The sequence below is a fragment of the Alosa pseudoharengus genome, unplaced genomic scaffold (assembly GCF_046254945.1).
Source record: "Alosa pseudoharengus isolate Yale_2024_CS ecotype anadromous, Long Island Sound unplaced genomic scaffold, YU_APseudo_1.1 YU_APseudo_1.1_scf_24, whole genome shotgun sequence".
Lineage (NCBI taxonomy): Eukaryota > Metazoa > Chordata > Actinopteri > Clupeiformes > Clupeidae > Alosa > Alosa pseudoharengus.
In genome coordinates, this window is record NW_027468689.1 from 9,763,014 (window position 1) to 9,790,923 (window position 27,910).

At 43.9% G+C, this 27,910-nt stretch overlaps 1 protein-coding gene across 1 annotated transcript in view; it reads right to left on the minus strand.

Moving 5' to 3' along the window:
• The window catches only part of rasgrf2a (Ras protein-specific guanine nucleotide-releasing factor 2a), a 33,611-nt gene extending 6,645 nt beyond the window's left edge, over positions 1-26,966 (minus strand). Inside the window, exons 1-19 of the mRNA XM_076303078.1 lie at positions 26,491-26,966; positions 18,530-18,639; positions 16,709-16,856; positions 16,217-16,306; positions 15,130-15,383; positions 14,506-14,585; positions 13,856-14,049; positions 13,236-13,345; positions 12,401-12,519; positions 11,550-11,710; positions 10,820-10,886; positions 10,360-10,496; positions 8,177-8,259; positions 7,656-7,904; positions 6,825-6,917; positions 5,855-6,267; positions 3,694-3,825; positions 3,293-3,382; positions 2,946-3,052 (exon numbers count right to left, since the gene is read on the minus strand). Of these exons, the coding sequence (XP_076159193.1) occupies positions 2,946-3,052; positions 3,293-3,382; positions 3,694-3,825; positions 5,855-6,267; positions 6,825-6,917; positions 7,656-7,904; positions 8,177-8,259; positions 10,360-10,496; positions 10,820-10,886; positions 11,550-11,710; positions 12,401-12,519; positions 13,236-13,345; positions 13,856-14,049; positions 14,506-14,585; positions 15,130-15,383; positions 16,217-16,306; positions 16,709-16,856; positions 18,530-18,639; positions 26,491-26,766 (2,913 nt within the window). The 5' untranslated portion in view covers positions 26,767-26,966. The remainder of the gene's footprint in view (positions 1-2,945; positions 3,053-3,292; positions 3,383-3,693; positions 3,826-5,854; positions 6,268-6,824; positions 6,918-7,655; positions 7,905-8,176; positions 8,260-10,359; positions 10,497-10,819; positions 10,887-11,549; positions 11,711-12,400; positions 12,520-13,235; positions 13,346-13,855; positions 14,050-14,505; positions 14,586-15,129; positions 15,384-16,216; positions 16,307-16,708; positions 16,857-18,529; positions 18,640-26,490) is intronic.
• Between the last annotated feature and the right edge of the window lie 944 nt (positions 26,967-27,910).

The window sequence follows — 27,910 nt, forward strand, 5'->3', positions numbered from 1 at the left end:
AGTTATATTTTCACAATATTTAGAGACTCTTTCTAAAGACAAATGAGCGTAGTGGAGGAGCGTTAACATCTCCACCTGACAATTGAGGTCCGACACATCGTATATCATACAAAGTTCTTCAAGTGCTTCTTGAAGAACTTCAACAGGCCTACAGACATCTTCCTCTACAGAGAATCTTTTTTTTTCAGTTTTCTGAAGCCCTTGTGCCCTTCTACCCAATCCTATCATAACAACACTGCTGGGGACCAGCTTTGCCAGCGGCAGCTAAAAGCTCACACCCAAGGGTGCCTTGTGACATTTCAGAGCCTGTCAGGTCTGTCCATGCTGATCAGCCTGAATAGGACAAGGCTGTCACAGCCACTCAAGTGGAAGGGGTCAGCTAACTGTCCCCATTACAACAAACTCTAGTACTGCTAATGTCAAGTAAAGCCATCGATATCCACCTCAGATAATGTAATCAACTAGAAATGTAATGCCAGAGGAATTACAATAGTGGATGGAAAGCTGCTGGCTTAATGTTGGTGGGGAGATTCCTGGAAAAAAAACATTGAATCACTTAATCTTTGAGTTCATACAAACCCTCGTACCAAAAAACCTTGTGTGTCAAAGCGTTCTTGAGATATAACACTCAAGGTGTTTTTGACCTTGACATTTGACCTTTGACCTCCAACATCAATTCACTTCATCTTTGAGTCGATACAAACACTCATACCAAATTTCAGGCATGTATGTCAAGGCATTCTTGAGATATCATGCTCAGAGTATTCATGGACTTGACCTTTGACCTCCAACATCAACTCACTTCATCTTTGAGTCCATGCAAACACTTTTTTTGAAGCATATGCGTCAAGCCTTTCTTGAGATATAATGCCCAAAGCATGAGATATGGCTGTGACTTTTATTTTGACACACGGGAAACACTTAAACAGGATGGGTAGTTTTGGGGAGCGCCACATTGTATGCATTAGAAGCTGAGACAGTTGGATTCACAGGTGACACCTGTGCCAGTGTTCTGATTAGCCCGGGAACTATTCTGGGAGCTTAACGAGCGCAGCTGGCTTTAGGCCATTATGACATCACAGCCATTCAAGTCTATGGGGGGAAAATTAGCTTTTTAACATTTTTAATCCCCTATTTCTCAAAAAGTATAAACTTTTTTAAAAATCTGAAATAACAACTCTCTTGCCCCACTCCAGACCTTCAGAACAGTTATTTCAACATGTCTGTACGTTAAGCGGTTAGAGTCGAATTCATTCTTGAAAAGGTAAAAAGAAAAGGTTATAATAATAACTAGAAAACGTAATTCCAAGGAATTACCAGTGCATGAAAATGCAAAACATATGATGTGAAATATATTGTTAAAACAGATGATGTGCTAATTGGCAACCAACATGATGAGGTTTAATATAGTTGGATTGACTGAACTAGGTAGATGAGGTTTAATATAGTTAGAATGACAACAGTTAAAGGGGTGGTTCAGGATTTTGGACATAAGACCTCATTTCCAAGTAAGCAAGTGTGATATTTATCAGTGGAGACCGTTTTCAACACGTTTCATCCAGTCCTTCTAATTGCAGAGTTCGCAGGTGCTAGGCTAGCGCAAGTCAACGGTATGTGCTAGCCTGCCACTAAAGACAGTCTTACCCACTCTAAACTACACCTGAGGCAAATTCCAGACAATCGATGTAAATGTCTGTGTTGATAGAATAGTGTAAGAAATACAACTACCCTTGCATCGCGTTGCAATAGTTATACTTTGGTCCCTGAAGTTGTTAGTAGTCATTTTGCAACTCAGCGGCGGACTGCTATTACCAAGGCTACTACTAGGTATCCCCATTGGAGTGCGCTTTATTGTTTACTTTTCGGCGCAGTACTACTAACCGGAGAAGTATAATTCCGCCGCTGCTAAGAATCTAGTCCCTCAAAATGTAATGCGATCGTTGAAATGCAAGGATAGAATAACGTTAGAAATAACACTATCAATACAGACATTTACATCGATAGTCTGGCGTTATAATTTGTTTGCCTCGGGTGTACTTTGGAGTGGGTAAGACTGTTTTTAGTGGCAGGCTAGCACATACCGTTGACTTGCGCTAGCCTAGCACCTGCGAACTCTGCAATTAGAAGGACTGAATGAAACATGTTGAAAACGGTCTCCACTGATAAATATCACACTTGCTTACTTGGAAATGAGGTCCTATGTCCAAAATCCTGAACCACCCCTTTAAATAGGTGGATAGTTTAAAAGGTTAAATTATTTGCTAGGTAGATGAGGTTTAATATAGTTGGAATGACCGAACTAGGTAGATGAGGTTTAATATAGTTGGAATGACTGAACAGTTAAATAGGTGGATAGTTTAAAAGGTTAAATTATTTGCTAGGTAGATGAGATTTAATATAGTTGGTGCAGGTGGCCTGGCCACCTGGCCTAGGATTCTAATTGCTTAACAGCCCCATTGTGATGTCATCAGCCCAATGTTAAGTCTATGGGGAAATGTTGAATAGTTTTTAATTAATAGTTTAAAAAGTATAAAAGTTACAAAGATGAAAAATGCAAAGCCCAGATGTCCTAAGTAAGACCTACGTAACATAGTTTGAATGAAGTTTCTATGTTAAACGGTTGAAGCTGCATTAACTGCGTTAGAAGAAGAAGAAGAAGAAGCCTAGGAAGAACAGTACAGTGCATTTTCATGCACTGTAATAATAAGAAGCAGCCAGGAGATTTCAAGATAGTGGATTCCATCCACTATAATAAATTATAAAATATTGCTTTTTTGTGCAAGTATAGACCCTTTCAAGAGAGTTCCATTATCAGCATCATAGTTGGCCCCACAAGACTTCCTTTTTAACATTCCATATGTTATCTTAATGCAGAGGAAGTAGTTTGGGGCCCAAATAGAATGTTCAAGCATTGTTTTTGTTTTTCTTGTTGAAAGGGTCCATACCTGGGAATGTTTAGAGACCCAGTGACGTAGGACGTTGAGCACTCGGTTGGTAGCTGCCCGGCGGATGAGGAACTCTTTATCATAGGACTTCTCCGGCGTGTTGAAAGCTGTGGATGACATGTTAGTGGAAGGTGGGAGTCAGGATGTCAGGATATATTACTTGTTTACTAATTTAGAAGGTCAACTCCTCTTACCTTACTTACTTTACAGTTTAAAGACTACAACAAATCACATTTGTAGTCTATTGCTGAAGTATAAATATACTGTATACTGAAATGTCCTATGTTTTTCATGACAGTTTTATACATATAGAATCACTTCTTTGACCTTAACCTCTGAGTTCTGACCTTGAGGACTGCTATGTCCAGCGGCTGCCGTGGCAATGGCAAAGGCAGAAGCTGGTGACATTGTGCAGCGGGAGTTGTCATTGGACTGAACTGCAGAGAAAAGATGGGTGGTGATCAGGTCAGTTCAGTATTCACATAATGCAAATTGATATTGATTGATTGTGTCAATAGCCACGGACCAATCAGCCCTGAATATCTCACCTGCTTTTACTAAGATAGACAGAACTACACCACACAATACTCAAAGCAGAGACAATCGTGGATGGGCTATTCAACAAAAACAGGGCTTAGATAAGCTCAAGCTACTTTGAGCATCTCTACCACTGGCTACTAATGCTTTGTTTGTTTGTCTGTTTCTTTGTATGTTTGTTTATGTGTCTGGGAGCGCTGAGCACACACACCTCCGGGCTGTCGGTAGCGCATGTGTCTGGGGGTGGTGGCGGGCGACCTGCATGGCGACAGATCTCCAGACTCACTGGGGGTCGGGGCCGCCTCAGGGATGAACTTATCCAGCGACACTGACTCCAGAACAGCTGTGGAGAGGACACACACAAACAAACAAACAAACACACACACACACACACACACACACACACACACACACACACACACACAGTCAGACAGCGTATCCCACATAACAATGTCTAAGAGAGGGAAATTTATGTTCAGAAACATAGATTTAGAGATTCAGAGAACATATATTAAGATGAAAATGCTACAGGAAGACAAAATCATCAGTCTCCTTCCATTTAGTGATCAGTTGTTTATTGACTGCTTTTAAATTGTTTACCAGAATTGTTTGAAGACAACTGTTTATGGCAACATGACAATAAGCTCCTGACCAACACAAAGCCAACAGTAACATTGTATAACATTTTTATTTACTTCAGCATTTCAGTCCAATCTTACACACTAAAGAGAAGACTTGCTCTTAAATATCAGCAATGTCAGCCTCCCATGAGGTCTATGCGCTTTACCGTCCCCAGTGACTTGTCTGGTGCACAACTTTAACCCGAGGGGTTTCCGTGATGATCCTAAGAGTTGTTTATGCTCCACTTGGAATTTCATTAAACTGAAGCATGTGTAATAAATTATGCATGTCAATTATGCTCTTCAAAACAATGGCAACCAAACTCAGGCCAAGCAAATAACAAAAAAACTCAACTGAGTCACCACAGTTTTAACACCAGAACAGCAACCGCTACACAAAAAACACTATCTCATTATCACATTCACGTTCAGAAAATCTCACTGCTTCCATACTAAACAACTCCGCCATCTTTAAACACTCTACCATGTCCTTACATCCCCTCACATTGCCAACAATTAGGAGCGAGACTCCGAGGGGGAAAGAAGCACACGTGTGTCTCTTCAGGCCTGCTCAGGGGAGTACTGAGGACGGTGCTTCAAGGCCACATCTGAAGGCCCGCGCGCGGCACGAGGAGGACTCTCCACTCATAATTGAGGGTGATTTTCCTCTCGGACGGATGTGAGCGCCCCTTCCTGAAGAGCCTCTCGGTGAAGAGGGCACGCCGAGCGTGCGGAGAGATGAGGTGACATGAGATGAAATGAGATGAGATGAGATTGCTTCCTGGCTGTGGTTGGATTGATAAACGTCTCTCTCTCTCTCTCTCTCTCTCTCTCTCTCTCTCTCATTCCCTCTCTCTGTCTCTCTCTTTGCATTGCTGCATACATCCGACATCAGATCCTACACCTCCTTCATCCAAGAGAGGTGTTACGATCCAATTACGCTTACGGGGGGATGGGTGAGAGGTCACAGGAAGCTCTGTGGTCTCCACGGCAACATTAGGTGATTCGAGGATTCAGATGGAGGAAGCAAGAGCAAACAGCAGCATCAGGCAGCAGTGTTCTCCTCATCAGTGATGGAGCAGTTGTATGTATGATGAAGCACTCACTGCTATGGTCCTCTGGGTTAAGCCACACAAACTATGTCAGTGGCTGCTGGATTGTACAGTATAGTGCCATTCTCCTCATAGTGATAAAAACCGGCATGTGGAACATGGTCAGCACTGCACTTTTTAACGAGACACCTCCTCAATGCAGTTACTTTTGTATTCAGCAATCAAATTATGACCTTAGACTAGTTCCACAACGATTTCCCCGACATCCCGATGTCACGTCTGCCACGGCTGAATAATGATTTACAATTTTGGTGTAAGGTGTCGGTGGTCGGTTGTCGGACGACTTCACAGATGATTTATATTCAAAACACATTTTCACTAGCCTGGCGGGGCCATCCTATATCATTGAGATGTATAGGATGTACAGGCTGAGCAAATTAATTTGCCGCCGCTAGGGTGCGTCTAGATTTCTAGGCTACATTTTCACTACATTTCCTGTAAATGACACAAACAACACAGCATGCTCAGAAACAACTCATGAACTGCATTTTTTACTTTTCTCCAGGAGGAGAGTCAGCCACCATAATCTTCTGCTGTATATTTTTGAAACCCATTTTTCATAACATTGAACCTATCTTCTGGGCCATTACACGCAGTACACCATCACTGACAGTAGGTGGTGCTACGCTATGGGGCTCACCTCGACGGATGCTCCTCCTCAGCTTCCCGCAGAAGGCGTCAATGCGAGGCAGATCCCCAGTGGGCTCCTCTGGGGGACTGGGGCCCAACTCGGGGGAGCTGGGACCGCGGCTGAGGTCCAGGGGGGCCTTGGTGGCGGTGGGGGGCGGCGACGATACCAGGGGGTTGTGGGGGGACGTGGGGCTGCTGCCGGCGGAGGAGGTGGTGATGGTGAGGTCCAGGGCGCCACCCTTGCTGCCCACGGGGGAGCTGAGGGAGAGCTTGCGCGAGTGGACCGGGGAGGAGGTGCGCGACGGGATGGGGATGGAGAGCGGTGGAGGGGAGGAGAACTTGCGCGACAGGCGGGGGGACTTGCTGTTGTGGTGGTCGCCACTCCAGGGGCCCTGGTTGTTGGCGAAGAAGAGCTCAAGGGACCTGGATGTGGGTAAGAGAGAATAGGAGCGTGAGTGAAAGAGAGAAAGAGAGAGAGTGTGAGAGAGAGAGAGATTGTGAGTGAGAGAGAGAGAGAGAGTGTGAGAGAGATAGATAGAGAGAATGTGAGTGAGAGAGAGAAAGAGAGAGAGTGTGAGAGAGATAGAGAAAGAGAGAGAGTGTGAGAGAGAGAGATAGAGAGCGAGTGAAAAGAGATAAGAGAGAAAAATAAACAGACAGATACAGTACGTCAGATGAGCAGCACCTCATCATCCATTTCTCTACATTTCTTGTTGTCACCAAATACGCTTCCTGTTTAATGCACTCAAAGGCCTAAGATTCCCAGCTATGAATCCCTTGGTTTGGTCATCACAGCGCAGGAGTGAGAGAAGAGAATGGAAAATGAAGGAGAAGAACAGTAGGGCGTGAACAGAGAGAGAGAGAGAGAGAGAGAGAGTGTGAGAGAGAGAGAGAGAGTGTGAGAGAGAGAGAGAGAGAGAGAGAGAGAGAGAGAGAGAGAGAGAGGAGGAGACCAGATGAGGGACTGGAAGGAGCATTACTTGGACTGATCCATGGCAAGCCTTGTGATCTTCAGGCTGTAGTCGGGACAGAGGGACGTGATGGACAGGCGGTCGGATGAGTGGTACTGGACCCTGTGTGGGACAGTGAGTGGGGGGATGGGACAGACATGGAGGGGAGGTGGGGGTGCTTGTTAGATGTTAACTGGAGGTCATGAACAGGTCACATGATGCAGGTTAGTTGTAGGGATGAGTAGGCATCCTCAGAGAGTGGCATGTCAGTTTGGAGCAGTGTGTGTGTGTGTGTGTGTGTCTGTGTCTGTGTGTGTGTGTGTGTGTGTGTGTGTGTGCGTGTGTGTGTGTGTGCGTGTGTGTGTGTGCTCCAAGACTGAAGAGACTGAGACAGTTGAGGCTGTTATGGGCTAAAAGACCTGCAGCAAACAACACAGAAAAGGCCATGCCAACAAATGAGAATATTCATGCAAAACAATATGTGACTAAGTGAATGGGGTGGTGAATTCAACAACTTAAAATGAATACCATCGGAGATCAGTGTTTCCATAGTGATAACTGCAGGTATAGTTCTATGTCCTGATCCAAGAACTGTGCTGATTTATAATTAAAAATAGTGACTAAAAACATAGGCAGTCAGTACATAGAAAACTGTGATAACTAGTGATAATTAAAAATATAGTTACATGTCCTGACCTAAGAACACTCTAAGACACAACGTCAGTAAAAGCTGGCTATGTCCTCTGTCTTTAGTGGTGTTTTGTATCTCCGCATTCCTGCTAGCCTGCGCTTTTCTATTCCAGGTGTTTTGTATCTCCGCATTCCTGCTGGCCTGTGCTATGCCTGCGCCCTGAGTCGGACCTGACGGGGATGGAGGTGAAGGGCTTCTTGTAGATGTCGGCCAGCTTGTCCATGACGACGGCGGCGGTGGTGAAGAGGCGGTAGGTGTGCAGGAAGGTGTTGAGGAAGTCGATGGACAGGAAGCGCAGGTCGGTCAGCCTCTCCAGCAGCCGCTCCACGCTGGCGTAGCGGATCTGCGGCACCTTGCACGAGTTGAGCGTCTTGCTGAAGCAGATGTCCACATCGTCCTTGTGCAGCCGTGCGTCGGACCTGCAAGAGAGCGTAAAGAGGGGACAAAACAGAATCTGTTGTTGTATGGTCTGTTGCTCATTTGTGAAGACTTTTGACTGTTGTTGGTATCCCTTTTCCACTCACATCTGTAAGTGAGTTTTATGATCAACAATCTATCATAGTGTTTGGGTGACATAAGTGTTACCATGGCTAGTAATCCTATGATTGTGTGTAGTGTTGAAGCTTATGGATGAATTTGATTCGTTTTAGACCAGTCTGAAACATAAACATTCTCTCTCTCTCTCTCTTACTTGATCATGTGAGGCACAGTGACTTTCGAGTTCTCCTCAAACACGCTGGTAATGAAGCCGTTGCATCGAATATTGTCAATGCACTACAGGAGAAAAGGAGAGAAAATGAAATAAACAAAACAACGATGACGATGATCAACAATGAACTCAGCATAATAACATGATAAAACAAAATATAAAAAATAAAATGACTATCAATGCTTTGCTGTCATTCTTCATTCTTCATCATTTCAACCTTACTATTTTTATTTAATTTTTTTCACAGCAGTTGCACTACTGAGGGCTTACAGCAAGCAAAATGTCTGTGCCTAAAGTTATCAGACATTTTTGAAGCCAATATATTTATTTATCTATTTTCAAATATGAAACAGAGTGCCTGAGAGCTTTATGCCCTCACTACTTTTCCCTTCAGATGTGTTGAAAAATTGACAAAGAGTTCTGTACAAATATTGCAGAGACCTTTGACTGCATGTATGACAGAATGCAATAAGGGCAGAAGAAGAGCGAGGCAGAGAGAGCTGCGAGCGAGTCTGATACCCTACTGACACGCCTCAGTCCCCTGGGAGGAAGCCGCGGCTTCTTTTCAAACAGACACTCGCCCCCTGCCACAGAAAACCCTCAGCATTGTCTGGAGCTAGTAATAAAAGCCTCTGATTATGATGCTCCAAAAACCTTACTACAGAGTGTACGTGTGTGTGTGTGTGTGTGTGTGTGTGTGTGTGTGTGTGTGTGTGTGTGTGTGTGTGTGTGTGTGTGTTACACTGACAGCCACAGGCCTGCTCCACTTCTCCATAAGAACGTAGCGATCTATATGCCCACAGGGATGTATAGTGAGTGGCGATAATGCTTGTCTTATCTCTGACTGTGTGGTCTTTGAGCCTATGGAGGATTGGATATTATGGGATACAGGGCTTGCACATCATTCAGGCTTTCAGTGACTTCACCCAAGTTGTATGGTCATTTAACTAACTGGCCTTATAAAAATGTGCAGTCAGCTGAATCAACTGGGAACCAACTACTTTGACCAGGACCTACAGTAAACCTTAACAGAGCAATTCAAATCTTAGCCATTCTTGAGCTACCAGTGTTGTAATGAAAGACGCTAACCTGGTCAACATCATTTAAACAAAACACTACGACAGCATACAGTACACCAGAGAGATAATACACACTTGTTTTATTTACTGTTTTACCACAGGGCCAACACAGCTTGTGTGGGCTGACATGACCTGAGAGGAGTGGTGAAAATCCCCTGTGGGGTAAGTGGAGAGAGGGGACTGGGGGACATCGCTGGCACGGAGGGGAGGGAACTGGAAAACACCTCCGACTGCGGGAAGGAAAACAAGCCTCAAGTCTCTGGGGGTCAAGGCCAACCCTGAAGCCTCAGCGCCGGGAGGGCAAGGGGTGGAGGCAGGACACGGCTGGCTGTTGTTGTGATGCAAAGGCTGCTGAGGTGGTGTGTTCATGTGTGTGTGTGTGTGTGTGTGTGTGTGTGTGTATGCGTGTGCGTGCATGAAAGTGTGTGCTGGTTTATTATGGGGTGTGGCTGTCTCTCAGAGCGATAAAATCGAAGTCATGTGTGACACTTCCGTCAAAGTGAATGAATTAATGAAAAGTCCAGATGCCTTCCTTCTCCTTTTAAATGCAAACTACTCTGCAGTACTTTTTTCACACAGACAAAAAGCCCAGGCCAGCCCGGGGATTGTCTCCATTCATATTTCACAACATATTTCAACTCACACAGGTGGGTACTCAGCCGACTCATGGGGCCTTAACTCCCCAATACAAATAGGCTTGAGGCCCGAAACTTTGGGCTTCACTCACAACTGCAGAACAGGACTACAAATGTTACTTCTCATAGAATCTTCTGGGAACAACTCTTCGTAGGCATTGCATCAGTCTCTTACATTACGCTTCCATTAGGCTTCATAATGATAGTCCTCCTTCTCAAAGTTAGAACTTTGTATAATGTTTTAAAATGTTGTATAATATTTGTTATTATTGGTGGAGGCTCCAAATAAGCCCGATGAGCTTTCTGCCTCCCCCTGCTGTGCATAGCTCCTACCTTTATCTCTCTAATCTAATGTATTCTACATTTGTCCAAAATAATAAAACCCAAAACCTAAAGAACTAATGGTCTGCTATTGGCTCATACGGTCATGTGTCCAAGTGGTTAGCCTCACCTGGCTGATGTCGCTGGTCCAAGCGGCCTTCTCCTGGCGTGAGGGGGCGAGAAGCACCACGGAGAAGGACTGGCCGTCCTGCGGTTCCACAACGATCTTGAACTGCAGATGGTTGAGGCCCTGACCGGCACTGTTGTCTGCAGAGCACAGGAAAACACACTGAAGCTCACGGGCGGCCTCGCATGAATACAACCAGACTGGTTTTGCATAAATGCCTAAATGTTCCAGTAACCAAACAACTCAACCATGTCGCTAGGAACAACTAGGGGGCTGTTGGGCAGAATTTCCATTGAGAGTAAAAACGTCTCACTCAAATCCTGTAAGCAGTCGGCAATCACAAAGATGGACATTCATAGCATTCGCTATATTAAAAAAAACTCTTTTTGATAACCCTTTCCAGATGGAAAATGATCTTTTTTGTCACATGAACTTGTGTAAGCACAATGAGTCATCCACTTACAATCCTCATCATTGGCATCCAGCTCTTCCATGAGGGTGCACTCGATGAGGGACAATGCTCCTCCTTGCTGTGAGAGGAGACGAGAACATGGGTAAGTTGGAGCTTTGTTATGGTTTAGGCTAGACCAGGATAACATTAGACCCCACTAAGGTAAGAATGGTGAGGAGATTGCCCTTTACACAATTCACAATATAATACTCCTATTCAGCCAGAAGGAACACCCCCCCCCCCCCCCCCATAAGTGTTGAGCTATTGAGAACAAAATATTAGGGCCCTACCTACATGTTGCAAACTGATTTCTCTCTAACCTAGTCTAGTTGGTCTAAAATGGGTCCATGTTTAGCACAAAGGCCACTTTATCAATATAAATGCAATTAATCCTCATTAAATGTGAGTTATCTCATGGGAGCAGCCTCCGCCATCGGACTTTGAGTGTGTGTGTGTGAATGGGTGAATGTGAGGAATGAAACTGTAAAGCACTTTGAGTGCTAAGAGGAATAGAAACGCGATATATTAATCCAGTCCATTAGTAACGTGGCTCCTTACAGTTATGTGTGGTAAGAGCTCCTGTCCCCCATTACTGAAGTTATAATCCGGTGTACTTCCAGTATGCATAACTGGGGAAAAGCTTTGTTTTACTGATACACAAGGCTTTATTGCTGCAACATTGGGAGTCGGCTCAGGTGTGAGTGTCACCCGGCTCTCTATCTGCCCATGGATCTGGACTCACCTTGAGCAAGTGCAGCTTGCCACCGGAGGTGCGCGTGCAGATGAGGAAGTGCTTGGTGAAGAGGAAGCACTGGCGCTCGCCCTCCTTACGCAGGGACAGCGAGCCCAGCCACGCCTTGCCCAGCTTCCCCTTCTCCGCAGACGGCAGCTGGATCAGAGAACCTGGAGCATACAGTATGGAGGAGAGATGAATCAGCGCAAACATCAAAAGGAGCGCGAGAGAGAGAGAGAGACAGAGAGAGGGAGAGAGAGAGAGAGGAAGGGAGAGAGAGAGGAAGGGAGAGAGAGAGAGAGACAGAGAGAGGGAGAGAGAGAGAGAGGAAGGGAGAGAGAGAGAGAGACAGAGAGAGGGAGAGAGAGAGAGAGGAAGGGAGAGAGAGAGAGAGACAGAGAGAGGGAGAGAGAGAGAGAGGAAGGGAGAGAGAGAGAGAGACAGAGAGAGGGAGAGAGAGAGAGAGGAAGGGAGAGAGAGAGGAAGGGAGAGAGAGAATAGAAAGAAATACAATTAGAGAATTTTAAGGGCTCATGGGAGGGTAAAGAATCTCTTCTGGTTTGTCCATGCACCTGTGTGCTTTCTTCTCTCTGTTTATGTAACCTTGTCTATGTACCTTGTCTGTTTGTTTGTACATATAAAACTGTAAAGCGTCTTTGAGTGTCTAGAAAAGCGGTATAAAAATAAGTGTATTATTATTATTAAAGAAATGAAAAAAAAAAAAATATATCAAGATATCAAATTTGTTATGGTCAGTAACACACGACAGTAAGAACCAGTTCACTAATGTAAAATCGAATCCCTTTTCGGTTTCAGTTCAGTCTAAGTGGTTCAGTCCCGATGGGGGCAGCTGGGCTCACCCTGGCGCACAAACGTCTGGCTGGTGTCCAGCAGGATGTCACAGCCCTCCACGATCATCCTCTCGATGGCCAGGTTCTTACGGATGTTCTCCGTCTCGCTGACCTCATCGTGCATCATCCTGAGAGCACAGACAGGGAGCCACAACTTCATTGTCCATCTCTCGAAGGACTTACTTCATATTTGAGGGGTAAAGGTCTTCATGTTTTGTACAGATTATGACTTAGGATGGTGTATATGAGACCTATGGAAGTCTCAATGAGTTCAAGACACTTTTGCGATACATTTAAGTATACAGTATGTTAAATACCTTTTAAAAAATACCAGGTTTTCTTACACATGGACATCATTCAGGTGTACAGACCAGGTATATCAACATCTGCATGGAAATGTGTCTATGGATCCATATGAATAACATTTATTTGTTTTAGACAACTGTGCTACTAGTGTCTTTGTATCAATAGCATGTATGCCCAAAGTATACACTTTAAAGTATCTCAAGATTGGGGGGATCAAAAGATGGGAACTGCATCTGCAGTTTACTCTGAGAAGCTAAGGATAGGTTTAACGTTAAGGCTTTTTACATGCACAAAATAGCTCTCAGTGCCCTACTTAAGTAAGTTAAGTAAAAATGTGAACTGAATAAAGCTCTTGGTAACTAAATAATGCATGGGTACCCAGCGGCCTCCCAAAAAACAACCTCCCCAATCCAAGCTTGTTGCTCTACCATCACATTTTGAGTCTGTGGGAAATGCTAATTTCTCAGACTACTGCGTAGGTCCAGTACAGCTGTATGTGCAGCACTCGGCTTGGCCGTGCCTCACAGGGCAGACTCACTTGGACAGTTCCTCCAGCTTGGACTTGGCAAACTCCAGACTTTTCCTCTCCACATGCTCATGAGGCGTGTGGGCCAGCAACTCATGCAGAGTGATAATGTAGCGAGGTATCTGAGAGAGAGAGAGAGAGAGAAAGAGAGAGAGAACGAGAGAGAGAGGACAAAAATAAGATGAAAAGAAGAGGAAGAAAGGAGGATATGGGGAAGCTTGGATTAGTGGTTTTTATAAGGCCATTGTGGTCACAACTCACAACTAAAGATAAATTGTTCCTTGTCTTACTTAGTAACCATTTAAATGCCATCCTGCTGAGTCATCCCAATGACATTTGGACTGGAGAACTGAATGTCAGATGGGACTGAGCATTTGTCCTGTAGCTGCCATTTTACCCAGCATCTACATTAAGAAGTGGTTTCAGTTTAAATAGCCTTAATGTGAAGGTCCAAAAAAACGTTCCTTCCTCACAAAAACGTACAACTGACCCAAGCCAACAGAACAAATCCAGCTGGACTAGGACTAACCCTCGGGATGTGTCACACGGCACACACACTCTTGGCACATTCTCTGAAGGAAAGAGAGAGAATGGATGGCCAGGGGTCAGAGGTCAGAGGTCAGGGGGTTTACCTGGAACATGGGGTAGGTGAGGAAGGTCTCCAGCATGCGGCCCTCACACGCGGCGTTAGCCTCGTACTGTTTGAGTAGCTTGTCGAAGTCGCGGTTCTGCTTGCAGTTGGCCAGCACCTGCAGGCTGTACTGGTGGTTACGCACAAACTCCTGGTAGATGTTCAGCATGGGCAGCAGGATGTCGAACAGGTCAGCTGGGGAGAAGAGGGGTCCAGAAATACACTTTGCTAGTGGATGTGGGGTCCAGAAATACACTTTGCTAGTGGATGTGGGGTCCAGAAATACACTTTGCTAGTGGATGTGGGGTCCAGAAATACACTTTGCTAGTGGATGTGAGATGATCTTTTGACAAATGTTCAACAAATTTGCTATTAAACTCTGTGCATTTCTAGAGTGGACACGATCCAATCTACAAGAATCTGATCTTTTATGTCCCAGTCTCAAATGCGAGTCTATTCTCCTGGTATATGGACTGCATTAATATGGAAGTATAGCTCAAAGCTGGTTTAATATCTTTTAAGTGTCCAATCAACATTCAACCTTTTTCATACTTTTTCAAACATACTACATTGTCTGTTTCAAATTCTATGTCTTTTGCATATTAAACTTCTGATTTTTTTTTAATTCACAAATGCTGGAATTCCACTTACCCAACACTAGTGTTGGCCAATTGGCAATGCGGGCTTTGAGGCCTTGGTGGAATATCTCATGCAGGAACATGATGGTTTCACTGCAAGAGAGATCCCACGTCACGTCACAGCTCTCACATGATTTTTTCATGATGAAAGGTAGAGATGCTCAGGGCCCAGGTGTGAAACCACATATGCTTTCAAGGGGGCACACACACACATGCACGTACACACACATACTGTACAGTGTATGCTATACATAGACAAATACACAAGCACTAAGATAGGCTTTGATGATACTGCAGTGAGTAATGTAAGGTGGTGAGGTACACAACTCTTGCGCATGCACACACACAAAAACAATAACCCAACAAGTATACAGTATATACAGTACACACACACAGGAGAGAGAGATAGAGAGAGAGAGAGGGGGAGAGATAGAGAGAGAGAGAGAGAGAGAGGGGGAGAGATAGAGAGAGAGAGAGAGAGAGAGGGGGAGAGATAGGGAGAGATAGAGAGAGAGAGAGAGAGAGAGAGAGGGGGAGAGATAGAGAGAGAGAGAGAGGGGGAGATAAAGAGAGAGAGAGGGGGAGAGATAGAGAGAGAGAGAGGGGGAGAGATAGAGAGAGAGAGAGGGGGAGAGACCTGTTGAGGAAGATGCTGCTGACATCGTCATGGCTGATGGGCGGTTTCTTGGAGCTGGCGGCCATGCGCAGTGGCCGCAGGAAGCAGTTGACCAGGATGGAGAGCTGCAGCACGTACTCGGTCTCGGCCTCCACCATGTTGAAGACGATCTGGTTGCGCTTGCGCATGCTCTCGGCGTGCGGTGAGGCGATGTAGTCCTGCACGATGATCTTCCACTTCCGCCGACACAGCCAGCCACGCATGAAGCTCTGCACCTGGAACATAACACACACACACACACACACACACACACACACACATGCATATCAGTAGATATTACGCACCAATGTACACTCACACACACACACACACACAAGCTGCTTTCAGACCTACGTGTTAGTCTGCATGTTTTGCGGATGTCAAGCGGTTGGGCCATAATATCTTAACAACATAACCGCCCATTTGGAATTCCAAACTTAGCCGGCTGTTACACTACTCCCCTCCTAGTATTTCCGACAGACATTATGTAAATGAGCTCGTGTCTGAACGAATCGAAGAACATGCAGAGATTCTGTTCATGTGCGTGTTCAACCACATTCAACCTGTTCAACCACACGGAGATTCTGTTTATATGCGTCGGTGTCGTTCACACATATGACCGCATAATGTCAGCGTGTTAGCATCATATCTGAATCACCTAAAGGGTCAGACCTCCGTTTGACAAAGCTCCACATATACTGCGGAGGACCTTTCTGAAAGCAGCTACACACACAAATGCATATCAGTACGTACCAATGTACACACACACACACACACACACACGCACACGCACACACGCACACACAAGCACTAAGATAGTCTTTGATGATACTGCAGTGAGTAATGTGAGGTGGTGAGGTACGAAACTCTTAGCTGGGATTATGGCGCCTCTAACCAGAAGCAGAGGCAGCTTTGCTCTGTTATCTCATTGTTAGCCCTTTATTCTTTCATCTCTGTTATAAATGCATTCTAAACAAGCAATCACTATATTAGCCGCAATATACTGTTTACTGTAACCCAAAGCATAATTCTGTCTGTCCAAGTGTGAGTTTGCTTCCATGATAAGTACCTTCTTGATTTTTTTGATATCGGGATCTTCCTCCTCCTGACTGGTTTGGAAGGGGAGCATCATTTCTTTGGCTTTATTTAGAACCAAAATCTAAAAAAGACACAAGACAGGTGAATGGCAAGGTTTTGACAAAGAAAAATAAAACAATATTTACCATCCATTTTTAGTCATTACACTGTAATTCTACATAATAAAACTGTAAATAAAGCATAATAATAATAACAATCAAGATGTCACTGATGTAATAATGCCAGTGAAAGTGATACATGATCTACACACATATATTCCATTATATGATGTTAGACTTTTTTTTTAAATGCTCAATGGAAAATGACTACTATTATGTGCACAAATTACTAAATGTTGTGGAGGTTGAACTAATAGTTATGAGAATTTTCATTCTGATCTGAGAAAATCACCAAAGCGACTGAGAAAAACTGTAATAAATGAATCAAAGCGTGTTATTTTGCTGAGAGCAGAGTCAATGCTGACCTCTGACTTGAGGCGCTCGATCTCGGTGTCCTGGTCCTCGAGCTGCGTCCTCAGCTGATTGGCCGCCACCTTCTCCGTCTCCATGATCTGCACCAGGTGGATGTACTTCTGCATGAGCACCTCGCGCTCGATGATGATGTCAGAGTAGCTGCAGGTGACATCATCGCACAGGACGGAGGCAAGAGACAAACATGGTTGAGGCGTTTATGGCTTTTTGCCTTCTCTCTCTTCTGCATCAGGCAACACTCCAGAGGTTTAAATCATGTGGACAGGGATGGATGGATAGATGGATGGATGGATGGATAGATAGATAGATAGATAGATAGATAGATAGATAGATAGATAGATAGATAGATAGATAGATAGATAGATAGATAGATAGATAGATAGATAGATAGATAGATAGATAGATAGATACTTTATTTATTGATCCCCAAGGGGAAATTCAAGGTCACTAACAAATTGGATGACATCCTAACAGAAAACGTGGTCACAGCACAGAGTACAAACAGTTCAAATTGAATCAATAAACGTACAGCAGCACACACATCTGTGTAAAAGAGCTAACCAATGAAAAACTACACCCATTTTATTGTGCTACTGCGCTGCAATCCTTTTTACAGGCATTCTCAGACATTCTGGAGGCACAGATGTGGTGTGAGGGTGTAAGAAATGCGAGCAGCTTTTGTGATTTCTCAAACGCTCGCTGACTGCGTTTGGAGGCCAAGGGAGGCGCGGTGAGCTCGGCGAGGGCAGGATTGTGCAGCTGCCCGTGCGAATGTGCGATGCGCAAATGTGCTCTAGCGAGAGAGACAGAGAGCGAGAGAGCACACGACTGATTAAACAAACGCAAGGTAATTCATGGGAGAGTAGTTACCCTTCTGAATTCAGCCTGTCTCAGCGAAAAAAGAAAAAGAGGGAAAGAAAAAAAAAACACAGCATAACCCAGAACCAACCACTGCAAAGATTTAAGGCCCTATGGAAGGTCAGACCAAATGGGTCATGGCATTGTGATGCAACCCCTTTAAATGTAGGCCTAACTGCAGACCAGATAGTGACCCGCAGTTGACCCTGGGAGGAGAGCGGGGAGAAACATGGGGATTTGTGTGGATCACCCAACAGTCATTTCAGTCTTTGAGTGCGCCCTCTAAACAGCAAGACATCTGTCTCAACTATACTCACTTTCCTCCACGCATATATACACACATGCAAGCACACACACACACACACACACACACACACACACACACACACACACACACACACACACACACACACACACACACACACACACACACACACACACACACACACACACACACACACACACACACACACACACACACACACACACACACACACACACACGTCACTGGAAAATACACACTCAAATCCTCACAAACACACAAAATCCCTATAGTCATTAATACTTTGATGATGCCGTTGTCTGTGTGCAACTATAAGAGCTGTGCTGTGTGGAACTCCATCTGACCACTTGCCAGAGGTAGAAGGGCAAACTGTCCCTAAATTAAGCCTCATATTCTTAATTCTACAGAAAATTCACATATTCTTTAATACTGCTTTACTTTATTACTGCTGATCAAGGATCAAATGGCATAGCCACACAAGGCACTGTAACTAAACAACAGATTATAGTGCAGAAAGCCCAGCATCTGCCGAGACGGACAGATGCCAACATGATATCTTGCGTCATATGCAATGTTATGCTTTAACGGCTACTAAGGGCGTTTGTGTTTTTGTGGTAACTAATTGATTTCTATCTCTAATTAAACTCATTGGGGTAAGTGTGTACTGAGTTACCTGGCTTGCTGGATGACGTCCACCCACTCGTTACAGTCCACCTCCTCCTCAGTCCGCAGCTCCAGGGGTTTCTGACCGTCATGGCCGAAGACGACCAGGAAGTAGTGTTGCTGAGAGAGACATTCAGGTAGAGAAAAAGAGACAGAACGAGAGCAAAAAGAGTGAGTGAGAGAGTGAGAGAGAGAGGGAGAGAGAAAAAGATGATGACACTAACTTGTAAAAAACTTTAATCTGGCTTTCTTAACTTCATTGTATTGCATCATGTCACAAGGCAGCTTTCAGGCATTTTTTTTCTCTTTGAAGTAAAAAATGACAAGGAGACACACAGGCAATACAAAGTCAATGGAAAGCAAACTTTGTTCTCCCTTTTGGCTGTTTGGTCGTCCACAACAACGGCTCTGTGATTGGATAGTGACATTAAATTCCTGTCAAATCTGAGCATCGCCATTGGCTATCCAATAAAGAAGTGTCGAATCTGAGCATCGCCATTGGCTATCCAATAAAGAAGTGTCGAAGGTATCTCTAAAGCAGTGGTTCTTATGTGGTCTGGCTTTGGGACCCACAATTTCCCATGTTCATAAAGTCGCGACCCATATATATATTTTTAGCGTTCAAACCGATGGATATGGTGAGCCACATGGTAAGACAAGCGAAGTGCCTGTAGGCCTACTTGTTTGGCATTAGCCTACATTTGTGAAGTCTTCAACTCTTGATGCCACCTTTCAAAGTACTCGACAGGTATGACTTTGACAGGGGTGCCTTGTTTCCATGTGGCATTTTAGTTTTGATGGTTTCATGCTCTCATGTGCCAGCCATCTACTGCACACCACACAATGGGGTTTCTGTCCTATTTTGTCCTCAGTTTAAGTGAATCCATATCTGAGCCTACTGTAGGGTACTTCAAATATTCAGAGTAGCAGCCTACTTGCGTTTACCACTAAAATGATGTCTAACATGACTTGTCACATAAACATTGTCTATGTCCATGCCATGGCAATGACTGATATGTAGGCTATGAATAAAGTTTATCAAAATAAAGGTCCAACATTAGATCTGATAAGGCAGCATTTTAAATTGCCGTTTTTTAAATTTATTTTTAACCACAAGTTGTGCGACCCACCCAGAACGGTTCCGCGACCCACTTTTGGGTCCCGACCCACCAGTTAAGAAACACTGCTCTAAAGTATTCATACCAGCCACAAAATATTTGTAACCTTGGGATAGATTTGTATGTGTAGCATTGATTTGTAACTGAAATATATTTGTAATTGTAAGATATTTGTAACTGTAGGATGATTTCTAGCTGTAGGGTAGATCTGTATGGAGAATTGATTTGTAAGTGTGGGACATGTTTGTAATACTGAAAATTTGTGAAAATTATTGTACAAAATTACAAATCATTTCCACAGTTTCAAGTTCAGGTTTCATGTCGTGATACACAAAGCCTATGAGGCTGAATTGTCACCATACAAAACAAAGGTTACATGCTAGTCTTCCTCACTTAGAACACACACACACACACACACACACACACACATAGTGTTCACACTTATGTGTTTGCAGAGCCTCTATTCCTGCCTGTTGAGCTGCCACTGGGAAGGTTGCTACATGAAAGCCTCCCAGGGCCACTGAAATATTGATGTGTTCCAGGGAACCGTCAGAAAGACACGGATAAACATGGAAAAACATGGATACAATACAGGCTTCGGAGACCTAACTATTTTGCTCACAAAACATGGGTCGTGAAAACAAATCTCCCCCTAAATGTCACACAATATTGAAGTAGGGCACACAGTGGAGATAGCATTAACTAGGACTGCCATTATGATGATGGCAGCGGTTTCGGGGCAAGAGCAGGAAATTCTGGATTTCATTCTGAATTTTTCTGTGTTGTGCAAACACAATGTACACTGTGTGTGATATTTTGATTTCCAGTCTGTAATAATGAAATACTGTGTGTGTGTGTGCGTGTGTGCTTAGAGAGGTCGGCTTAAGGACTTCGTTCATGTTCTCCTGCTGGTGTGTTTGTGTGTGTGTCAGTGTGTGTGTGTGCTTACATAACCACCTCGCCGCCTCTAATGTAGTCTCTCTCCAGCCTGTGGCCCTTGGTAAGCTGGGAGGATAACAGCCGGACTACCCCCCACCTCCCCCAGACACACACACACACACAGCCCACAATCTCTTTTTCTCGGACGTCCACATCAACATTTATTCACCCAGCAGAGCAGCAGAATGGTTGCTGATATTTCCCCCCATGTCGATGCACTCTAAATGCAAACATAAACACCGGTCTCACACACAGACACGTACACAAATCAAACCAAACTTTGTGTCCTCATGTGCACATGCATATTACTGCACACACACACACACACATACACATCCAAGCACATACATACACACACACATCCATGCACACAGACAGACACACATACACACACACACACACACACGCACACGCACACGCACACGCACACGCACACGCACACGCACACGCACGCACACACACACCATACATATCCATGCACCTTGCCATAGTGAGGTATTGTAGACTTTTTATTCAAATGACGATGTCCAGGGGCAGCTACCTACCAGAAGGGCTGCTATTCTTAGCCATGCGGAACAGCATTGTGCAACACTCACACTCTCTCCCTTTCTGCCTCTGCCTACCTCTCTCTCTCTCTCCCCTTTTTCTCTTTTACTGAGTCCATGAAGTTTAATGAACTGTATACACAGTGAAAGAGAGACATGCTTCTAGTATAGAGCACACACAAATATCCCCTACTGGAGATTGAGGATATCTTAAAATATCATAACATTTTTATAAGTGTAGAAATGCTCCAGTAATCAGCTTACAGTTGTTTATTTACGATTGCAACAATATATAATATATACAATATATATATATATACAATAAATATATACAATATATAATATAATATATATAATTTTCTGCATTTTTCCATATTGCAGTAATCATACAGTACTGTTACTGTACTGTAAACAAAACAAAACTGAAACAAAAAATAACTCCACAAAAATGTAATTGTACAAAATATATAGAAATTGCAAGGGATAGGGGGGCATATCTGAAGAAGACCAGACTGGTCGAAACGTTATCGCCTCAATAAAGTCGGAGTGTGCGGCATCTCTCTCCTTCCACTTTATTGGTTAAGTTTTATTCCTAGTTGCCTGCACCTCAAATTTGGTGTGCGTTTGCACCTCTCCTTCCAGGGCTATAGATCCTGCCTTCAATTGGGATCTGGTCACATAGTACCCTCATCTACATCAAACAATACCCTTGTGGGCTAAGAAATGGGGAAATTATCTCCTCGTGTTTCATATCCAACCTTGGCCTGACCTCACCTCAATGTCTCTGCATGCCCCTTCCATTGACCTGACCCCACCTCAATGTCTCTACATGCCCCTACCATTGACCTGACCCCACCTCAATGTCTCTACATGCCCCTTCCATTGACCTGACCCCACCTCAATGTCTCTACATGCCCCTTTTATTGCTTGCAGAAGAGGCATGCAGGCATGTGGTTGGTGGTCATACACTTTTCATTGGCACACAGAAAATAATTATTCAATAGGTTTTAGAAATGGGGAGTAAAGGGGCAAGTACAAAACTGTACACGGGTCCTAAAGAGTAAGAGTACACAATTGAACAGGTACACAATGGCTTACCTGAAGTCTATTTTTAGTGCTAAGTCTCAGACTGACTGGGGTTCCGTTTTCTCTGTAAGTGTTTCCAGGTATGTGTGTGGGTACTGAAAACGTTGAGCACTTTTGCACACCTCCTTGGGACGGGTGTGTCAGAGAAGGACCACAAGGTCACCATGGTCATCTGACCCAACGTTGCAAATTACAGTAAAAACCTCATTTGCAAAGGAAGACAGTGTGCGGGAGCTTTTGTACTTATTTTGATGTGTGTGGGTGTTACCAATTACCAGATGTGTTTTACACTTTGAATAGATCTGCTATCCTAATGATTACACAAGATTTCATTTTTGAACAAAGTGTCCAATGTAATACAACGTGTGTAGTGTTTTGCAGTAAGTGAGTGTGTTGCAGAATTGCAAACAAAGTGCAAAGCAGAAAGTGTGTTTACTGTATGGCTACACTGTAGTGTGGTTACTACAACTTTAGGTTTTGAGGCTTTGGTCTAAGCATTCATTTTTAGTGTGTAGGCAATGGCCAAATCTCTAGTTTCTTGAAGAGAGAACCTCTCACACCTGTATGTAATTTACACTGGAGTCCCATCACATAGAGAACCATATGCACAAACTGAATTCTGGGAATTGAAGCTTGATCTTTTGGCGCTGCTAACATAGGATTACATATTCTCCTTGTTGACCAAATGTTAATGTTAAAAGGTCACAATCAAAACCATACCATAAATACTGTGTATTCAAAAATCACCTCTCCCCACCCCACTCTCTCTCTCTCTCTCTCTCCTGGCTACATCTCAATTCATTGTCCGTGTGTGGAGTCATCAGCCTAGACTTTGCACAGTGATGGGATTGGGCACAATGCCCTGTACTGTACATTAGCCCAACATTCTGTGCACCGCCACGTGCATGACAACATTCTGCCACTTCAATCACATCAAACCCCGTTTCCATGGCAACACAAGCCCCCCCCCCCCACCCCAGCCTGTGGGCTGCTCTCTGGAGTATGGCAAATTTGCATTCTGATCTTTCAGGGGGACGCATTTGGAGAGGTGCACGGTCACCCTCCACCCCCACCCGCCCATGAGGCCGCGGCAGAGGGGGAGCCGTAGCAGAGCTACCTCGGTGTGGGCATAGGAGAGCAAGAGGGGGAGAGGCGCACAGTCAAGTGGGCCACAAAGAAACTTACTTGCTCTCCAGAGATGGAGGGCAGAGATGCACACAGCAGCATAAAATACAGAGGATAGGAGCGCAGTGGGAGAGGGGAAAGAAGAACATATAAGAGTGAACTGAGATAAGAGTGAAGAAGGGAAAAGGAGATGCCAGAAAGAGGAGAGGAGAGGAGAGGCTGGATGAGAGGGCAGCACTGCAGGGAGAGGAGAGGAGACGAGAGGAGACGAGATGAGATGAGAGGAGATGAGAGGAGACGAGACGAGAGAGGAGAGGAGAACAGATGAGAGAGGAGAGGAGATGAGAAGGAGATGACAGGATGAGAAGAGATGAGAGGAGAAGGAGATGAGAGGAGATGAGATGAGAGAAGGAACCAGGAAATAGGATAGAAGCGGCCAGAAGAAAAGACAGACAGGAGATTTGAAAAGAGGAAAGCAAAAAGATATGGGAAGAGACACACACACACACACACTTCACAAAACATTAAATAAAACAGGAGGAGCACAATGGCCTCTGACTGATCATTTTGGGGTTTGACGTGGGTGATGCCAACCCTGGTTTCTGGGGGGGGGGGTTTGATTGCCTAAGAAAAGAGGGCAAATCAAAGCCATATTCATGCCGTTCATCACACAGGCCAACCAAGCGCTTTGATGCTGACGCTTTGACGCTCCGACGCTTTCTCTCGTCTGAACTGAGTGTGCCATCATGGCCCTCTGAGGGACCTTCACTGAGGAGGATCAAATGCATCCATCCACCCAGTCGAGATCCATCGATCTTGTGACTGACCTCTCGTTGTCAAAAAGTGTGTGGTTCATACTTCTGTGAGCTCACACACTTCTACAGTATGAGTGAAGTTCATGCCTCTATATCGTAGAGATAGCTCAGGCATGATGTGCAGACTAAATGTTGTAATCAAGAGCAAGCTAGAGTGTGAGCTGAGAGATTATCACTATTTCCACTAACAGAGGTAATGTGTGAGTCTGCAGCTGTGCTGTTCTCCCAATGATAGGAGTTACTGTAGAATGGACACAACCCAGAATTCTGTTGCAGCTATATGTCTTTCTCCAAAAAAGCTAAAACAGGCCACAGAAAGGAAAGAGAAGGAGATAAATCAAAATGAGGGGAAACTAATGTTAAAATAATTATTTCCAAAGAAAGTTGAGCACAAACACGAGATCCATGGTGCTTAACTGCTTGAATATCTCTGTGATTGTTAGTGCTAAAAACCTACTGAGACAACCCATTGGAATAACAGAAAATATATTTTCAAATGATTCCTTGGTTATACATGTAATCTGAGGTAAAGGCTAAATAAATAAACTGTACACTATGCTGTTTGCATATACAATTCACCATTATAATAGTGGCCTAAATATGATTAATTTTAAATTAATAGGCTATGATAGCTATACAATATAATTAGCAATAATAGGCTAATAAGTGTCATAGGTAGCATAAGACAACATATCATGTCAACATTATAGCTGTATCAGATTGTGAAACACATGGCCCTGTTTTAGAACCTGTCACATCAGAGAGTGGAGTAGCAACAGACAGCAAATAAAGCATGTTTAGCCATTTTGACTGAAAGGTTATCTTAGTGTGTTTTATCACATTAGGCTATACCAGAGGCAAATATCAAATGTGTCCTTCATGTGGAGAAAGATGATAGAGAAGATGTGACTGATGATGATGGAGGTGAAGAGAGCATGGAGCATGGTTGCTCTGAGCACAGTAAGGAAATGACAGAAAAGGAACTAGAAAGTGCAGAGCAATGCAAAACAGTTGCCAAAGGATCCAGGACTATCGGCCAGAGAAATTAACAAATGATCAGACATCATAGTATGCATGTAGTCATGTCATGTACCTTAAAGTTAACCATAGTAACCACAGTTAGAGAATGTTGGAAAAAGAGGTTTGAAATGTGTGTAGTCATAAGCACACATCACAGATTATTAACGTACTTTAAGCATTACAGTTAATAGTTACAGTATTACTCTGTCACCGACGCCTACAGATTCATATGTACATTGATGTGATTATTATTATTGTTGTTATTTATTTATTTATTTGGGGGGGGGGGCAGGATCTTGTGCTACGCCCCTGGTTATGGGAAGTTCAATCAATACAAAAACAGTATGTTTGTACAGTATGTTTTGGGTTCAGTGTTAAAGTGTTACATGCTACACAAAAAGGACAACTGCTTTATTTAACAGTTTCTAGAAACTAGAAACATTTAGTGCACCCTGTAAACGGACAGAATGCTCTACGTCCATAATAAATAGTACAACTCAGAACTTTCAGAACTTATCTACACAGGTAATGCATGCATACATTGAGGGAGGTGAACTGTGTGCCTGTGTCTGTATGTTTATGTGTGCACTGGGCAAGGACAGGGTCCATCACATCTGCTGTTTGACAGCAGACCATGTGTCATCGTGCCAGCAGTAAAAGGTCTAGTGCTAAGTGGAGATAACGCAAGTCACAGACCAAGACACAAGCACTGCTAAAGATATCTGATATCTGTGAGGACAGTGTGTATCCCCACCAAAAACACTGCCATTGACATAACAAGGCAAAACAAAACCTTCTATCGCTGGTGCTATCTACAGACATCCACACCCAGGGGATGACACGACTCATAACACTACTGAAACTGAATCTACAAACCTGCAGTTTACAAAATGTTGAGGTCACGCGCGAGGCATCTATGTTCTATTCTGTTTTCATTCCTTCATTAGATGTGTCGTGGTAATAATGGACCAAAGAGTGGGAACAGACATTAGCTATGTATGTGCACAGCACATCTCTTCTCAATGTAACAGCGAAACCACACTAAAATTTAAGTTGTAGCCGAAGTTGTTAGATGAATTTCTGGTGTGAGTTTCAGCGATTGATTTGATGGATTCAAAAACGGAGGCACGATCCTACATATTCAATGCCCCCGTACACTCTGTAAGTAACTTATGTAATCCACATAAACTTCTCGGTCCGCTCAGCACAGGCGGCGTTATCACATCATCAACTGATTGACTGACTAATATAGTACTTTATAGTATAGTAACCACAGCATAGTCAACACACTCTCAATGAAGATCACATGAACATTTGGCATACCTGCTTGTCCGGTGCATCTTTGCTGACAGAGGAGATTTTTGGCGCTGGTGACCTCTCACATGAACAGCCCTCGAGCAGATAGATGCCCAGCGGCCGCGTGCTCTGGTCATTCTCGAAGTAAAACAGAACGTTTTGGTAGAGTGCAAAGTACTTTTCATTCCATCGGCTGTTTTCCGTTGTCTTCTTGCTCAAGTAGCCACGTTTGGTACCCTCTTTACGCGCGATCACGGAGAGATACAGAGCGTGCCCCTCATTGTAACGAACACTTTTCTGCATTTTCCGTCTGTGCAAGTCACACCGTTTCGCATGACCACATAGTCTTCAGTCGTTCAATAGTTTGGAAAAAAGTAGAGAAAGTTTGAAATCGTTGTTTACCCGACGGTAATCCTGTCTTAGCTAAGACGCACAGAGGAAAGTTGACGTGCCTGGCGCGTTGTCTATCGCATCAACCCCACGCAGAATAGTCAAACGACTGGGATGTTGACAGCACAAGATCAAACAAATTACATATTTTAGTTAATGAACCTGGCTATAAAAGTATATGGAGAAAACAGACATTTATACGATTTTAAAATAAAAACGCACGCAGCGACGTAAAACAAAAATAGATCTAGTGAACAGACGGAATCACGACCGAGATCCCTCGTAATCGGCTTTGACACCAACTTAAAGAGACAGCAGGTCGCTCCTCTCTGTCTGATAAAGCCGTGGCACTCTACTCCGTGCTATAAGCGCGCGAATAGACGGAGCTGTAGCCTAGGACTAGGCTAGTTGCCTCTGCATAAAATGTTATACGCAGGCCTGGGCTACTTCTGTCAATTTAGGTCTGAGATTTGCTACATTTGAATCAGTAATTTAAACTAGGCCTACGACGAAAATTGCCCTAAAAACTGAAGGGGGGAATAATATTGAGAGAAGATATTAACCCATTAACATAAGTTGGTAATGGCACCAAAGAAACATTTGCGTTTTAGGTAAAACCGTTAATGAACTCTCTCTGCAGCATCACACATTGTTATAACGAGTAACCAGGACAATAACGTGCATAATTACATGCGAAGCCTGCCTTCTTCAATCACTGACCCGCCAATCATAATATTCGCCCCCTCGTGGCTACAAAGTTAATTTCACTAAAACAAAGTGGACCGCTTGTGAGCGCACGCTGGTCAATTATTAGTGCAAAGTGAAAGGAAACCCATTGCATTGTAGTGAATGCGAATAGCAGAGATAATCAACCTATAAAGTAAACATACCCTTAAACACTTATGAAGTTTTGGTCAATTTTATGCAGAATAGTTAGATGAGGCATTAAATAATTGTTTCTATAAACATATTCACAACACTAAAGGATTTTACATGTTCAGTGAGAGTACTTTAGGGGTTTATGTGTTGATGACCATTCAAAACAATGCAGCTGTTG